The sequence below is a fragment of the Sphaeramia orbicularis genome, chromosome 17 (assembly GCF_902148855.1).
Source record: "Sphaeramia orbicularis chromosome 17, fSphaOr1.1, whole genome shotgun sequence".
Classification (NCBI taxonomy): domain Eukaryota; kingdom Metazoa; phylum Chordata; class Actinopteri; order Kurtiformes; family Apogonidae; genus Sphaeramia; species Sphaeramia orbicularis.
The window spans coordinates 1,360,802-1,378,374 of NC_043973.1; the positions used below are offsets into that span (position 1 = coordinate 1,360,802).

At 38.1% G+C, this 17,573-nt stretch overlaps 1 protein-coding gene across 1 annotated transcript in view; it reads left to right on the forward strand.

Annotated features, from left to right (window-relative positions):
- Positions 1 to 14,895, forward strand: part of LOC115436826 (contactin-associated protein-like 4) — a 262,042-nt gene extending 247,147 nt beyond the window's left edge. Inside the window, exons 22-24 of the mRNA XM_030159784.1 lie at positions 2,734 to 2,952; positions 8,218 to 8,289; positions 14,222 to 14,895. Of these exons, the coding sequence (XP_030015644.1) occupies positions 2,734 to 2,952; positions 8,218 to 8,289; positions 14,222 to 14,418 (488 nt within the window). The 3' untranslated portion in view covers positions 14,419 to 14,895. The remainder of the gene's footprint in view (positions 1 to 2,733; positions 2,953 to 8,217; positions 8,290 to 14,221) is intronic.
- Positions 14,896 to 17,573: the final 2,678 nt, after the last annotated feature.

Below are 17,573 nucleotides of genomic sequence, written 5' to 3' on the forward strand. Positions count from 1 at the left end.
CTGAACAAATATGAACAACCTGAAATATCTAAAGAAAAATAAGTGCAATTTTAACATTATTCTCCCTGTTTTGTGTCTTGGTAGATCTGATCCATAATGCACACCTATAAATCATAAGTTGAGACAGAATATTGATAAAATTATGCTTATTTTTCTTCAGAAATTTCTGTTTTTTAGATTATTCACATCCTTTTTTTTGTTGTTTTAGACAGTTTGTAAAATGTAAAAATTTTCATAATTTCATGTTATTTTTTGCACTGAAAAATTTGGAGTTGTTATTTATAGGCTATTATGCTATTATTTGACTGGTCACTGGAGATCAAATTGGGCTGAATGTGGTCCTGATCTACAAGATCACTGGAGTAAACATAGGAAAATATATGATTTACACCAAAAAAGACATAAAATACGGGAGCTAATATTACAATAGATGGTGATAAATCACTTAAGAAAGTTAAATAGAGAGAAAAATTCACTTGGGAACTGACACACTTGTTGTTTATGGGTTAATTTTCTTGCAAACTTTCACCACACTGTAAAAAAAAATCTGTAATTTAACAGAATTTTCACTGTTTATTTTACAGATTTTTCCTGTATTTTTAAGATACAGGAAAATATCAATAAAATGACAAAAACAGACTGCGATTTTACATGTCACTTGTAAAATAACATGAAAAAACTATAACAGTGATTAACCAAAAAATTTCCATTTTTTAAGGAATTTTTTTTTCTTTTTTCACAGAAAAATACAGTTAAAATACATCTATAAATGTATCCTAATTTCACAAATATTTCTTTTCTATTTATGAGATTAAACTGTTAATTTAAAGTTTAATACTGTTTAAAAAAATATTAATACCGATAAAATTACTGACAATTAACAGTAACAGAAATATTAGTTCTGTCAGTTGAACCAGACTTGTTTATTAATTGACAAATATCTTGTGTAATTACAGGAGGTTTCACAACAAAAATGTTGAATAAATGTATTTTTGTGAATGTATAACATGTATAAGCACTGATAAACTGTCCAAATACAGTTTTTATCAGTGGATTGGACAACTGAGTCTCACTGAAAATTATTTTATATATATATATATATATATATATATATATATATATATATATATATATATATATATATATATATATATATATGTATATTTGATTGTTTTAATACATGTAAATATTCTTTATTAAACATTAAAAAGTCAAAAAAAAAAAAAAAGCTAAATCTCATGTAAAGTTAGGGCAAAAAACTGTATTTTAATTATGGAAAATGACCATATTTTTATGAGATGGTTATTTTCCGATATTTCACAGTATTTTTTTGGCATCCCTGCTGCAGAATATTACCGTTTGTTTGCAGGTTTTTATTTTTTTACAGTGCATAGTGAACTTGAGCTGTATCAATAATCTGCGCTCCTGTCAGCTGTAACCTGTCCTCCCCTCTGTCGAACCTGAGGAGGCGCAGAGTCGGATCAGGATCAGAAAAGCAGCAGGATAGTGGGTTTGGTGTCGTTCCCTGCCGGCCCTGTCATCCATCAGCCAAACTAATGGAAGCGGAAGCAAAACAGACACGACAGACGTGGAAGGAATGAGCTGCATCCTGCTCTGCTGTCATCTCCATGCAGATGTTTCCTGGAATAAAGCTCACCTCCGTCATCAGATCAGACACTGATGCAGCTGCTTACTCTGCTAATGTTCGCCTTCACAGCTGCTGCTTTCACTGTTTTCACTGCTCTGAGGGAGAGGAGGTGAACGATGAAGGGACTCAAATCAGTAAAATGAACAGATAGGGTGGGGGTGCACATCTGTCAGCTGATTTATAGCAGCTCAGTGGACGCCCACGCACACATAGCCCTTCTACTGTTTGTCCCATACTCTACATGTGCGTGCGGTCGGTCCAAAGGTGGGAAATTTCTTCAGTTGATCATGAGCTGATCACAGATTTCCAGCTCTGCTGCGTTTCTACACTTTACCTCAACACTGAGCAGACTGAGTCCTCTTTCAAATACACTTAGGGATCTAACGATTACCGGTATAACGATAAACCACGGTTTTGTTCAATTTTTTTATTATTTTGTCGATTTCTGTTCAGTTTTGTTAATTTTTTTCTTTGTTTTGTTCAATTTTTGTTTGTTTTCTTTCATTTGAATTCCTTCTTCATTAGTTGCGTCTCTAACTAGTTGCGTCTCCACATTTGCTCATATCAGGTCCAGACTTCAGTCCAACATTTCTTCAGTATTTTTCCATAATTGTTTGTCGTCATCAGCGGTTGTATTCCAGACTGTAAATCTGTCCAAACTTGGAGCCCATTACCTAAAATGTTTAGTTGTCGGTTGAACAGGACAGAGCAGCACAGCCAACAATCTGGAGGGGGCGGGGCCTGAAGTGTCTCCTGTGCATTTAAAGGGCCAGCGCTCCAAACCACCTTTCTGGTGTCATTAGTCAGAAATAGGGTTGAAGATGGACCTGTGGAGTTGAATGAATGAAGAACTCAGAGCCAAGCAGAGCATTTACAGTTTATGGAGACCACAGGGAAATGTGGGAAAAGGAAGAATTCCATTGAAAAAAGACAATTCTATTTAAAGACAAAAATATATGAACGAGCACACGAAAAAAGCCAATTTCACCAAAAAATCCAAACAGTGCATTCAGACCTGCAGTGTGAACGCAGTCGTAGTTAAAGGACTGGGACCTCACTGTCCTTGGGTTTGTGTGTTTGCTCAGATTCAGAGGAGTTGGATCCAGACCTGAGCAGACTGGCGTCTCTGGGTTTCACCGGCTGTCTGTCTGTGGTCCACTTCAACTCCATCAGTCCTCTGAAAGCCGCTCTGCTCCACCCGGACACCAGCCCCGTGGTCATCTCCGGACCTTTAGTCCAATCCAACTGTGGCTCATCTGCTTCAGCCAACCCCTACGCAGCCGTAAACACACACCACCTATCAGGTAAGACGTTCTCAGGAAACCGAAACCATCCTGGTTTTTTTTTAAACACTGAGGATTATTATTTTGCCTTTTTTGACATGCTGAAGCAAAAATGTTGTAGCTTTTCCAGGATTGGATTCTTTGGGTCATATGTGAGACAGAAACGGAAAAAGTTTTTGTTTGAGATTTGTAGTTACACTGCAAAAAAGGCCTGTACAAAAATAAGAAAAGTAAACTTAATATTGGGTTAAAATGTTTTATTTCAAGTAAATTTATCTGCTAGTGCAGAAAGAAAAGTGCACTTCTCAAGTTTTCTTAAAATGAGAAAATATGATCTAAGGATTATAGAATGGTAAAATTCTTATTTTAAGTAGAATATACGTGTTTCAAGTCTTCATAGGAAGATTTTTTTTAACTACAGTATATAGTTTTTTTTATGATATATAGTTTTTTACATATATATATATATATATATATATATATATATATATATATATATATATATATATATATATGGTCTTATGAAGATGTAATGACTCAGTAGATATGTATTTATTGACTCTTTGCACATTACGTCACACATGAGCGCCATGACGGACGGTGGAAGTGCCAGACTGCACGGTGGACGGTAAACCAGCTAATATCGAATTTGATCTGAACGTTGTCGTTTTTGTTGGTTTTTAACTCTGCTTTCCACGTCCAGTGGTCGCACACAACAGTTCCATCCATGGTTTCAGCTGGTTCCAGACAGAGCCTGGATCTGATGGAGCTGATATTACAGATAGAACAGGCTGTGTTTGGGTCCACAGCATTAGCATTAGCTCCACCTAATGCTAGCTCGGTGGTAGACTGGGTTAACTCCTATGATCCACTGTGTTCCAGTGTGTGTCATCAGTCCCTTCAGTATTAGTTCTGTTGTTGTCGTGTCTGCCTTTGGACCAGCTCCACTATGTTCTACGTCCTACTGTTCTTGTCCTGATGCTGTTCCATATGTTCTAGTGGTGGAACTGTACATATGACTGTGTGTAGATCGTACAAAGGCAGACACTTCAACACCAGAGCTAATACTGTAGGATACTGACGACACACACTCACATTATTACACAGTGTTCGTTCATTACAGCTGCTGTTGGTTCCAGTCTGTTTGAGTTTGGATGGCATGATGAGGAAACATGTTCAAAACATACACAGCTAGCTAGCTAACGTTAGCTGTATCTGTCCTTTAGCATTATGAGATCCATTCCTCTGCCGTGAGCGCAGTACAGAGACTGGGTAAACTAACCTGAGACTAAGAACTGGGCTCATCCAGACTGTAGTCTGCTTTAGATCACACCTGTGTACGGGGACACTGCATTTAGAACAGAATGGAACAGATGGTGTGCTTTAAACTCCAGTAGACTGGAGGATTTTGGTAAATCCGTAAACACATCAGGAGGCAGAAGGTATGGGTCTGTAGCTAGCCCTGCTATCGCTAGCTTCTCCAAATAGTGTTCTTTGTGCTGTCCAGTAAGGTGAGTCCCTTCGCAGGACAACTCCAAAACTTTATTTTCAGTGCTGGTAGACAGAATCTGTCGTTCATTTGTTTGTTTGTTGTGTTGCTTTTGCCGTCCACCATGGAACTGCAGCCCCAGTCACATGATAACTGTGATGTTGGTGCAAAGGGTCAATAGGTAAAACTGCATAAAACAAGTAAACATGTCTGGAGTGCAGACAGTTCCTGTGTCCTCCATACTCATCCTCCAACAATGGAGCTGGTTTTATTATAAATACTGTTTAAATTAGTTGTAATATCTCAGTGGGGCAGAACAAGATGGAAAAACTGGGAACAAGTCAAAGAATCTGTATAAGATTAAGTCTCAATAAGTAAATAAATCTAAAAAATGATTTTTCAAGTTAAATATTCTATATTTAAGTCATATATTCCTTTTTTGCAGTGTAAATAAATGCATTTGTATGGATATTTCATTTTTGTGCTTCATATCTCACTAAAAAACTGTCTAAATGGGAGTCGGTCTTGGTTCCAGGCCCAGTCGCTGCAGCAGTGACTCCAGTTTTCGCTGCTCGGCTGCAGATTGAGTCATTATAGTATCTATGATTAACCCGTCATGCCTGAAGCCCTTCTGTACCGTGACACGCTACAGCGCTCCACTCATTTAGACCCTCTGTTAATACTTTACTCAAATAGAGCTATTTGTGTGCAAATTGGGCCAGGATCCAGAAATTCATTTGACACTACAATTAGTCAGGAGGTAATAGAATTAGAGACTGTTTTCAAATGTCAACATGAAACAAATGCATAACCCCGAGGATATTATAGCAGTTGATGGAATTTAAGACAGCTAAATGAAATGCTCTCCTATAGCGAGCGCCTAATTACCCGCAGAAGACAAAGCGCATTAGTGTGGAGCTTCCACGGTGCAGCGTGTTGGAAAAACATCAAACAGTTGGATGTTCAGCTCTGTTTGTGTGAAGCCTTTATTCCCACAGTACCTCCACTTGTTTCCATTTGGGCTGAAACTGAATAAATGCTGCTTCTGTGTCTCATAAGAAGCTCATTAATGGCAGTCAGTATCATCCTTGTTTTTAGGAAATTGATGACAGTATGATCTATGTTTTAATTACCGTGGACTACAGAAGGCTTTTCTGCTGGGACTTCCTTCCCCTGGGCTCATTTTCTTCCAGTTTGAGATGCTTTATTAGTGTCATCTGGGGAGCTGCTGTACATTCCCAGCCTTTTCTGAATGATGATATTGGTATCTTGTCTGTGGTTTTTCTCTGTCTTTCCACTTTTTCTGACCTGATTTGCTCTCTTTTCTTTGATCTTATGACAAGGTTCAAGGTTTGAGTTGCATTTTAGTGACATTAAAGGCAAAAATTCAAATTCTTGGTTATGGACTGAAAATATATCGGCTAAAATTTACGTAGGGGGTCAAATGAGGGGCCATTTTTGTCAAAAAAAAAAGAAAGTCATAGAAGTGTGTGTAAATAATGCTAATCCATCTGTGCACAGGCTACTGATATTCTTTGACAGTGGAAGCTCTATTTTCATAAATATTGGATTTGGAATAGCACGTGTACGTGAAAACTTTTGCTGGTGGACGGATGTGACATTACCCATGATGCTCTGGTCAGTCCCAGTACTTTATTAGGAATAAACTTCTAGACTTCCTATTGCTAATTGTGCTCTTCTTCATAAATGTTGGTATTGTGGATCTAAAACAATCCCAGCTGACACAAAAACACTAAATGCGTCAGTGGACGGATGTGACATGGTTGTTGTGGATCCCATCATACTGATGCTCTGCAGCCATGTCAGCGTTTACACTAATGAACCCTGTGCAAAAACTAGGAGCACTATTATTTATTGGACAGTTTAGCATCAGACTAAAAAGTAAAGAACAATCTAGAATTGTTCTTTCTGTATAAAAATGCTTCTTATTGTAAAAGTGTTGATGTAAACAGTGCTGTGTGCCATTCTTCATGTATGTATTGGTGGAACAGAAGCAGGATGGATCAGCACCATACTCCAGACTGAACCTGTACAAATAAAACATGTGATATGGAGGAGAGAATCTGGGAAGAAAAACTGGGGAATCCAAAAGAAGAGAAGATTTGTTTTTCAGCTCAGTTCAGTTCAAATAGAACTTGTCCATTTGTGACATGAAAATATAGCATTAATTGTGCTGAAATTGTTCATTTTTGAGCTGAAAACATAGTTCATATGAGCATCAACATGTTGAACAGAACTGAAATCCTGTCCATTTGAACAACTGTCATTTACCAACACAGAGTTCCTTTGGGGATTCACTTAGATTGATTTCTTATGCACAAAGACAGAAATAAGACCTCTAAGCACATTTTAGCCGATATCAGTTTAGGGTCAAATTTTCTCAGGAATCTGAATCTGAAATCATTTATGTAAAATCATTTGTGGTTTTCAAATCACTGAGCCTTTATTGACACAAGGTTGAAACAAAAAACCATGAAATCTGGCCTATGCACAACTTGACCATTTAATTTCTGTCAAAAATCAAACCTAACACGCTTTGTTCTCCTCATCTGTGAGCTTTGAATCCTCCCCAGGAGGCCTTCCTTCCTCCACCCCTGCATGGCTTTAATCTGAAATTTAAAAAAAAATATATCAATTAGGCATTCCTCCATAACATGTGTAAGAGTAGTTTTATTAGTTGAACTATAACTTGACCTATAGAAGCCCTCCTAAAGTGATTATGTCTGCTTAAATTGGCTTCATCGTTGACACAACAAGTCCAAATCTGGGCAGTTTCAAAAACCAGTATGAAAATGTGGTTGTAAAAAAAAACTTGATCTGACTTTAGGAAAGTAAATGGGCCTCAATAATCTAAACTCATAGTAGCCCATGTAGGTGGGCAGAATTGATTACATTTTGGAGGCTAGATATTGAAAATTGAATGAATGCAAGTTTTTTGTTTTTTGTTTTTTTACAATGGTCTGTATTTTTTTCACAAACTAAAAACTGATGTGGGTAGGGTTAGTAAAAGTAATGATTTGACTGATCTAATATTAGAATAGACTTAATTGTTGGGGAATGCTTTATTCACAACAGAAAAAGAAAGAGAATGGTGTATAATACACACAGATTTATGATCATATCAACTCTACATACAGAATTATAAGTCCAATTCTGACCTAGAAGCCCAAAAATCCAAACCAAATAGTCCCAGGACGTCTTCTGAGGAACTGTCTGATCTGATGTCACTGACTTTAAAACTGAAATTACTCAAACTGATCCTCATTCTAAAGGCCAGACCATCAGCTCTGCTTCTAAGGTTCAAAGGAAGCAAGTTCAGTGAACATTTAGAAGCAGCAACAGGATTCATATGGGTTTATTATTTGTCACTGAAAAAGGCTCATTTTTGCTCCACTTTTCAGCAAACATCATGCAAAAAGTCACACAAGGACAAGTAATACACATTTTTGGATGTTCTATTCTGAAACTACACAATTTTTCTAATAAATTCAACACAAGACACTGCATGAAAGGTCTACATTTACTCCACAGTATTGTTTTCACAATAATGTCAAAATAATGAGACTCAAAGTTTCAGCCTTGTCTTATATTATTCTTTTGTTCTCGTGCTCTCCTTGAACCCCTTTTTTCTGGGTCTCTGCTGTAAATATGTCAGTTTAATCACCACTGCCTTCCCTCCCTCCCTCCGTCTTTCTTTGGTGCCTTTTGGGTTTTTATTTTGCCTTTTCTGTCCTCCTCCCCTCCCCCTCTTCTCTTTCTTTCTTTCTCTTCTGTAGACCAGTCTGGTTCTCTGGGTACAGGCCAACCTTTAGTCAATGCCATCAGGACGGACTCCGCTCTGATTGGAGGTATTTAACAACTTCATATTTCTTCAAGCCAGGTTCCGACTGAAAGATTCACAAGAAATATAAAGAAAAAAAACAGGGAACAGTTCATCCTGGTTTGATTGCAGGTGGATGATGGTGTCCCCTGGGACTCAGGAAGGAATGAAAAACTGACTGGATAAAAAAAAAAAAAAGGAATTAAAGCTAAACTTAAATGGCAAAAGCAAACTAAAAATGAAAAATGCAACTAATAATCCAGTTATTTAAGATTATTATTGACTGAAAAGTGTGAAAATTAAGCGTTATAAATATTGAGAAAGTAAAAAGTTGCTACCTGGGCACATAGTTTTCTTTTGTATTCATTGGTTCTATTGTTTGTCTGTTATTTTTATTGGTGTTTTTTGTTTTGTATTGTTTTGTTTTGTGTGTTTGTTTTTGTCTTTTTTTGGGGGGGGGGGTTACTGTTATAATTGTACATAAAACTCAATAAAGATTTAAGCTGCAAAAAAAAAGAAAAACTGACTCGAAAACTGCTCAAGTCAGTTAGAAAATGCTCATCTGAGGACAGCAGAAGCACAAATGACTGGCTCCAAATTTTGGACTCTCATTGTTTTCGTTTTCACCATCTTATAAACCAGGGGTCTCAAACATGCGGCCCGGGGCCCAAATGCATCCCCCCAATGGTTCCAATCCGGCCCCTGGGATGAATTAGCAAAGTGCAAAAATTCCACAGTCCAGGCTGTGGAACTCATTTCAGTGTGGGTTCCACATTCAGACCAATCTGATCTACAGTCAAATAATAACAGCAGAAGAACCCACACAGAAGAAGCACTGCAGATTTACTACTGGGTTTGATGGGAAAAATAATCTTACATTACACCTATAAATAATGACAACTTCAAATGTGTGTCTTTGTTTTAGTGCAAAAATAACATTAAATTATGAAAATATTTGCATTTACAAACTATCCTGTAACAAGAAAATGTGAATAACCTGAACAAATATAAACCTGAAATGTCTAAAGATTTAAGCACAATTTTAACAATTTTCTGCCTGTTACTAAATGTTTAGTGACTTTGTAGCTCTGACCCATAATGCGCATGTAGAAATGATATGAATGAATGAATGAATGAATGAATGTTTTTATTCTTGTGTCTTGCATAAAGAACATGCCCACCCCTTACATGGGCTTATAAGACACCAAAAACACAAACCAAAAATCAAATGCCAGACAATAGACACAATAGACATGAACAAAACAAAGCACTGACCTGTTTAAACAAACACATCTGCCCCTTTTTCCAGGCTTTACAAACAAATAATGCTAATTTGAATACATTTGAACTAAACAACCATTTCATCTGGTCATCATCAGTGCTCCAGAACATATCAGGATTTTGGATAAACATGTCATCAAACAATCAAATGATAAGTTGAGGCAGAATATTGTTAAAACTGCACTTATTTTTCTTAAGAAATCTCAGGGTTTTTTTAGGTTATTCACATCTTTTTTGTTTGGATAGTTTATAGAAGTAAGTATTTTCATAATTTAATGGGGTTTTTTTGCACTAAAACAAAGACAAAAATTTGGAGTTGTCCTCATTTATCAGTTATTCTGTTATTATTTTACTGGTCTGACCCACTGGAGATCACATCGGCTGAATGTGGAACTGAAAGAACAGGAGTTTGAGAGCCCTGTTATAAACACTAGAACTGAAACAGGTGACTGAGTCTCATTTCATCCTTCTTTTAAGGCATGAAAATTTACATCCAGGTTCAAAAGAAGCCAGTGTTCTGATGATTTGTGCAGCTGATCAGTTCTGTCAGGTTAAAGCTGAGAACTTAAGAGTATCAATACTACATACAGTCCATATGTAGTATTGGTACTCTAAGGCTGCGTCCACACCACAACGCTCCTGATATTTTTCTTTTGTGGATTCTAAAAGTTTGTCGTCCATACTCATATCGTTTCCATAAATATCTGCGTCCAGGTGGAAACGGAGTCATACGTAGTCCACACCTGTATGTGGCGCTGTCCACAAACAGACAGAGCCTACGGCAGGAAACACTCAAACCACAGAAGAACGCACTGAGCATGTGCAGGAGGTTCCGTCTGCGGTTTTCTTCTTCTGGTCACATGGTCCTATGGCAGCATGGTTTCCTTATGTCGCGTTTCCACTACATGGAACCGGCTCAACTCGCCTCTGGTACCAGGTCCTATTCCAGACCGTTTCCATTCCAGGATACTAGTGACTTTACAGTACCTGGTCGTCATAGCGATGCGGTGTGTTACTTCTGTGTCGTCTGCTCAGAGTCGCTGATAAACTCACTCGTTGTGTGTTGTCTCATTAAACTCAGGCTGAATTTCTACGTCGGCCACCACAGTCTGAACCTCCTGACTGAATGGTGTAGTTTTACAGACTGTCCTCATGTGGATTCACCTACCAACAGATTTACTGTCAACTTCTGCATCTGTTTTTGTAAAAGGACGGGGCACACAGACGACTCTGACCAATCAGTGGTCTGCAGTGTTTACACAGTGTCACCTTTAGTATCTGGTCCCCAGTCCTGGAACCTCAGAGGAGGTGAGACCAAAAAACTAGTACCAGGTACCAGATTCCAGGTCCTTTTTAGTAATGGAAACAAAAAGGCCGAGCTGAGCCGATACCACGTAGTGGAAACCCAGCATATGGCTCTGTGTATGCACTCTGAAAGTAGATGCAAGTTCTGTTTCATCTGATTGTGAATCTTTGGTCTGAACTGGGCTTTACTCGTATGACTTTAGGGTTATGTTTTCACTTGTGTTATTTTTTGTCATGATGATGTTATTACCTCCGCCAAGGAGGTTATGTTTTTGCCAGGTTTTGTTTGTTTGTTTGTCTGTTTGTCTGTCCGTTAGTGTGCAACATAACTCAAAAAGTTATGGACAGATTTTGATGAAATTTTCAGGGTTTGTTGGAAATGGGATAAGGAAGAAATGATTAAATTTTGGTGGTGATCGGGGGTGGGGGACCCACGGGGGGGGGGGCACTGATCAGCCTTGGCGGAGGTCTGCGCTCTCAGAGTGCTTCTAGTTGAGTATAGTTTTAATTTATTTAAATTTTAATTTTCTATACCTAATATTTGGAACCAATATTCACTTTTAAAGTCTTTGAAAAGGTTCGTTAAGCATCTGTGTGTTATTTATGCAATAAATTATATACATTTTTCAAATAGGATTTTATTATTTTTGTTGTTGTTCTTTTGTGTTTTTATAGTAGGTTAAAGTGAAAAAATAATAGACAGATGATATAAATGAAGTTGTGCTGAAAAAACAGATCCCAAACATGGGTATAGTAAACATTTGTTTCTATAGTATATAAAGGCAAAATCAAAAGGACTGAAAAACGGACAAAATAGACTCAGACCACTAAGGGTTAATATTTGAATGTTTCTGACACAGAAGGGACATTGGGCCAACTATTTTATTTGTTTACTTATTTAATTTTTTTTCCAAAATACAACTTGGTTAAATTCTTTCAGTGTGTGTATTAGTACTTTTTGAACATTTATAGCACAATTTCAACAATACTGTGATAATAATGATAACTGTGATAATTTTGGTCACAATAACTGTGATATGAAATGTTCATATTGTTAGATCTCTAATGTGATGAGTGGCAGGTTTGAAGGGTTCTTTTACTGGGACGACTGGACACAGTGAAGTGATGTCAGAGCAGTCCATTTCAAAGTCATTTAAAACTGTGTTGCCCTGACTGCACTGATTGATTTAAACTGAAGACTGCAAAAGATTTACTCCATAATGGTGTCGATAGAAAAGGTTCTAACAGCAGAAAAGCCATTTAAATCTGTCCATTCAAACTGTTTCACTGCACACAGGGCACCTCACCTAATTAAACCTGGGCAGAAATGACTGATGGGAAAACTTTTTTTTGCTGTTATCTTAGAATATAGGGGTCGCTTCATAATATAATGTCGTATTAAATTGATTTTAGTTTTTTTTTTTTTTTTTTTTTTTTTTTTACATTTTCAATTAGATGAAACCTCTCATAATCCCAAATGTGCTCAGCAGAGTGGAAGAGCCCAGAGAGTCAGAAGATTTAAAATGATGTGCAATGAAGCTCAAAGTTAGATTAGGAAGATAATAAACATTTAAAAATGAAATGGCAGCACCAAGGGAGAAAGACAGGCACACACCGGGGTAATTTTAGAGTTGAGTTTGAAACTTTTAGAGTCTTTTCACATCTTAAAGCAGGGCTGTCAAACTCATTTCAGTTCAGTTCCACATTCAGCCCAGTATGACCTCCAGTGGACCGGACCAGTACGATCATAACAGTGAAAAAGTTACACTGTATTATGAAAATATTTACATTGACAACGTTTCCTTAAATAACATGAACAACCTGAAATGAATTAAGAAAAATAAGAGCAATTTGAACAATATTCTGCCTCAGTTTATCATTTACACATGTGCATTACATCAAACATTTAGTAACATCCAGAATATTGTTAAAATTACATTTATTTCTTTTAAGACATTTCAGGTTGTACATGTTTATTGTAAAAGGATAGTTTGGAAATGTCAGCATTTTCATGTAATTTTACTTTTTTACTAGAACAAAGAGAAAATTTGCAGTTTCCATTATTTTTAGGTTATTATGACAATATTTCACTGGTCTGATAATGTTAAGATAATATTGGTCTGTATGTGGAACCTCAACTAAAATGATTTTGACACCATCTTTAGGGTCATTTTTGCATTTCATCCCACAGGCCGGACTGGGGGCTTCCCTAATCCAAATGACAAATGGCATGGAATAACGAATGACCACTAGGGTTAGGGTTAGGGTTAGGTCATTCGTTATTCCATGCCATTTGTCATTTGGATTAGGGAGGCCCAAGGATTGGACCCTTTGGTGGGCCTGATTTGGTCCCCAGGCCGCATGTTTGACACCTGGGCCTTAAAGTTTGGATTTAGGGCCGGTTCTAGGCCTGGGTATGGGGGGGGGGGGGGGGGGGGGCTTAACCCTAATCCATGAATGGAAAACTTCATCTTTTCCAACTTTAAAAAGAAAAGTATGTCCATGTCCTTTTGATGGAGAAATGTGTCATTAATATACATTATATTAACTCTTAATCAGCCCTGAGCATTGGAAAGAGGAGCTGATCATATTATTTATCTTGTTGTTGTTGTTGTTTTTGTTGGGTTTTTTTTTTCCTGTTTTGTTTGGGTTTTTTTTTTTTTTTTGGGGGGGGGGGGGGGTTAATAATAGGTTTGTAGGTTTGTTGAATAATTTTATTTTATTTTTATTGTGTCTGTGTGGTTCCTTATGTATAAGTACATGTTTATGTAAGTGTATAATAAAAAAAAAAAAAAAAAGCCATGGTTTAGGAAAACAAAGTTAAATGACAGTTGTCAGTCATGGTAACAGATTCTACAGACAGTTTTACACAGAGATCCAAGAAAAAAGTTAGTTTTAATTTGTTTTTAGAGCAGGTTTGCTAGTTTTTATTAGTTTTCGTTCTTTTCTAAATGGTTAGTTTCAGTATTACTTCTAGTTTGGTCATATCTTTTATCTTCTTCGCTGTCGTAGAGTAGAGTGGGGACCAGAAGACGACTCTAAACGACAAGTGACGAGAAGTGTCGGACCGTGAAGTGTCGTATGGTGCCGCTAGCTAAATTGCTTGAGGGAAATAAATCGCTTTCATATCAATTTGACATTAACAAAGACGAAAACAAAGGGAATTTTATCCATAATTTTTATATATTTTAGTTAGTTTTGTAAACACACCATACAGTTTCAGTTAGTTATCATTTTTTTCTTTTAATTGTAGTTTTTATTTATTTCAATTAACAAGAATGTTTTTACAATTCTAGTTTTGGTCATTTGGTTCGTTTTCGTTAACGATGATAACCTTGGTCTGCGTGTAACTGCTCCTCGTCTGTCCGCTGCAGGTGTCATCGCTGTGGTCATTTTTGTGATCGTCACCGCTCTGGCCGTAACAGCCAGGTTCCTGTACCGCAGAAAAGAGACGTACCGGAACCGAGAAGTGAAGGGGGTCAAACAGGAGGACAGCCAAGACTTCCCCTTCGACACCCAGGCCGACTCGCAGAACGTGTCCGGCGAAAACCCAAAGGAGTATTTCATTTAAGCAGGAGGAGTGGGACGTCCTGATGAGCCGGAGGTGACGAAGCCCAGGGGAAGGGGGCGCTGTCCGGCCTCATGTCCACTGTCCGGCCTCATGTCCACTGTCCGGCCACATGTCCACCCTTTCCACTGCAGTCAGAACCAGGGCAGACTCTGCAGAAACCACTGGGTTCATGTGGAAGACAAACAAAAGAACAATACACGGTGTTGTCTGTCTGTCTGTCGCTTTAATGTAAATTGTGAATACTCCTGATTCCAACGGGGGCAGCAGAAGTTGGACTCAAAAGGGTTGATTTCTCGTTTCAGTGGCTGTAAATATTTAAAAATGTAAATGTTGAATTCATGTATTTGTAACGATCTCTGGCTAATGTCACTTTGTCGATCTGCAGTGGTGGATATAATGGAGGTCTGGGTGTGTAGAAGCCAGTAATGGAATAACAACCGATAACGTAGTAACGGCCGATAACATAATGAATTTGCCATTTTTAAAATGTAATAGGTCAATAATGTAAGATCTGGTCAATAACGTAATAAAAGTCCTGAACCGATAACCAGTGATGAAAGTGTTCCGGTTTTTGACAGAAATCCATTTTTTTCCGAAAACTGAGCATATGTTCCAGTAAATTAAATGTGTCCAGATCATTTCCATCTGGTTTGGCAACATTTCAGCCGGAAAATTACGCATAAATCGCTCCGAAAAGTGCAAATTATGTTTATTTGGATCCGTCTCATGGGTGCGGCCATATTGCTTTCTTCTCCATTCGTCTCGACCAATGAGATGCTCATTTGCAACGCGGAACTTGTATCGACTGCTCTGATTGGTCTGTTGATGACACGTGGTCCGTTTCGCATCTCTGGAGACAAGATGGCGGATTGGCTTTGAGTATTTTACCGCCAATGTGTTTGGTGTAAATATTCAGTGAAATCCTGTCAGAATTCCTGGTCTTTCAGCGTGAGGACGAACGGAAGTGTGAGGCAGGAATCCAGAAGAAGTTCTAGTGGTCCTGACTCCAGGAAACTGAGAGGGATGACGGTTTTCTGTCGCAGTACGTCCAGAAGACAAGCAGACCAGGTTTGGTACTCACTGAAGTCATTCAGTAGACTGTAGCCAAAGAGGTGAAGAGGAAAATCCAGAAACATGCAAAACCAGGAAGAAAGAATAGGTAAGTGTCATGAACAGTGTTTATGTGAGACACTGGAGTGTGTTGTGCAGCAGAACAGAAATATTCTAATGATGTAAATATGAAATATGAGCATGGTGACATATGGACAAAAGCAAAGACAGGAATCCACTGGTGACTGTTCCTTAGTGCAGTAGTTAGTGGCAGATGGAAAGCCCAGACATTCCAGATCTGAACATTCCATTCACTCAGATGACTTTTAATGTTTGTACCACAGATACTGAATCTGTCCAAATCTGCCCATGACAGTGTTTGAAGAACATCAGTAAGAGAATTAGTGGAACAGAATGTTTAAGTAGAGTCAAATGTTTGACCGTATTCCTGTGTGACATGTGTTTTTTCATTCTTTTTGAACCTTCATGCTTCACAGGTTTTGTCTCCACGGTGCAGCAGAGTGCACCTCAGAGGATGTAGAATGAAATGCTCAGAAAAGTTCAGGGTTTTTTTTCTTTCTATACTTTCATCACCGGATAACGTAATCGCTTTTGGCCAATAATGTTATAACTTAATACATTATTGGCTCAGTTATTACATTTGCAAAGATTTTTTTTTACCAGGCCAATAACGTAATAACCAGCCAATAAGTTATAACATTATTGACCAAAAGTTATTACATGATCGGTTCAGGACTTCTATTATATTATTGGTCAGATATTACATTATTGGCCTGTTACATTTGAAAAATGGCAAATTTATTACGTTATCAGCTGTTATTACATTATTGGCTTCTACAGGGTGTTTTCTGTTGAGTATTTTTTTTTGGGGGGGGGGGGGGGGGGGTAGATGACTATATGTGAAGAAACTGGACAAATTGGTCAGAGTGAGTGTTTTTCTGCTTTGTTTGTTGTACTTTCTGCCAGTGTTATACTTCACTGTCCACCCACTGTTTCCAAGGTCAACACTCCAGCAGCTCAGAGGGGTTTTTTCACACCATCCTTGACTGAACCAACAAGGCTTCATTTAAAGCTGCAGCAGACTTTCATGTCCAGTCTGTCCTCAGATCTGTCCATCCTCAGTCCTATCCTCAGTGTCATTCGTCTGTTCGTCTGTCTGTCATTCCTCAGCTGAATGTCCTGCATTACGCTGAACAGTTTCTTAGTTCCATCCACAAACAAACCGTGTGTTTACAAACAGAGCTGAGAGGGAACTGGGCATCTGAGGAAGTTCGTCACAACATGCATTGTGGGAAACGGAGGCTCGCACAGCTGCCTGACAGCAGCAGCAGAACCATGTGATATTATATGGATGAAACAAACACGTGGAAGCTTCTGAAGCGGCTGGAGGTATATGCATAGAGAGAACAGAGCTCCTGCTGTTTTTCTGATCGTGTCTGTTCCAGCTGCTGCTGTCAGGCGGCTGTGCGAGCCTCCGTTTCCCACAATGCACATCGCGACAAAATTCCTCAGATGCCCAGTTCCTCCTGACTCTGTTTGTGAACACATGGTTTGTTTGTGGATGGAACTAAGAAACTGTTCAGCGTAATGCAGGACATTCAGCTGAGGAATGACAGACAGACGAACAGACGAATGACACTGAGGATATGACTGAGGATGGACAGATCTGAGGAAAAACTGGACATGAAAGTCTGCCACAGCTTTAAACCTGCTGAGATCTGAACCTGGTTCAATCAGTTAATGTGTGGTAGTTTGTAGACTTGTGTCCTTTAGTTCTTCTGGGTTCAACTGGACTGGTTTAGCTCTGGTGAAGCTCTTCAGTAGGAGTGTAAGAAAATATCGTTTCTGCAATATATCGTGATATTTCATTTCATAATACTGTATCGATATTAAAAAGTACTGTATCGATATTTTTAGGTGTTTATTCAAATGCAGATATGGCAGAGGTTCATGTTTGTTTTTTTGTTTTTATTTTATTAATTTTTATTACACACTCTTTTATTCAGTAATGTTCGTTCCTTTGTTGGGATTGAACTCAAATCCTGTTCTGATGTTAGTTGTGAACTAATAGAACCTGAACATTT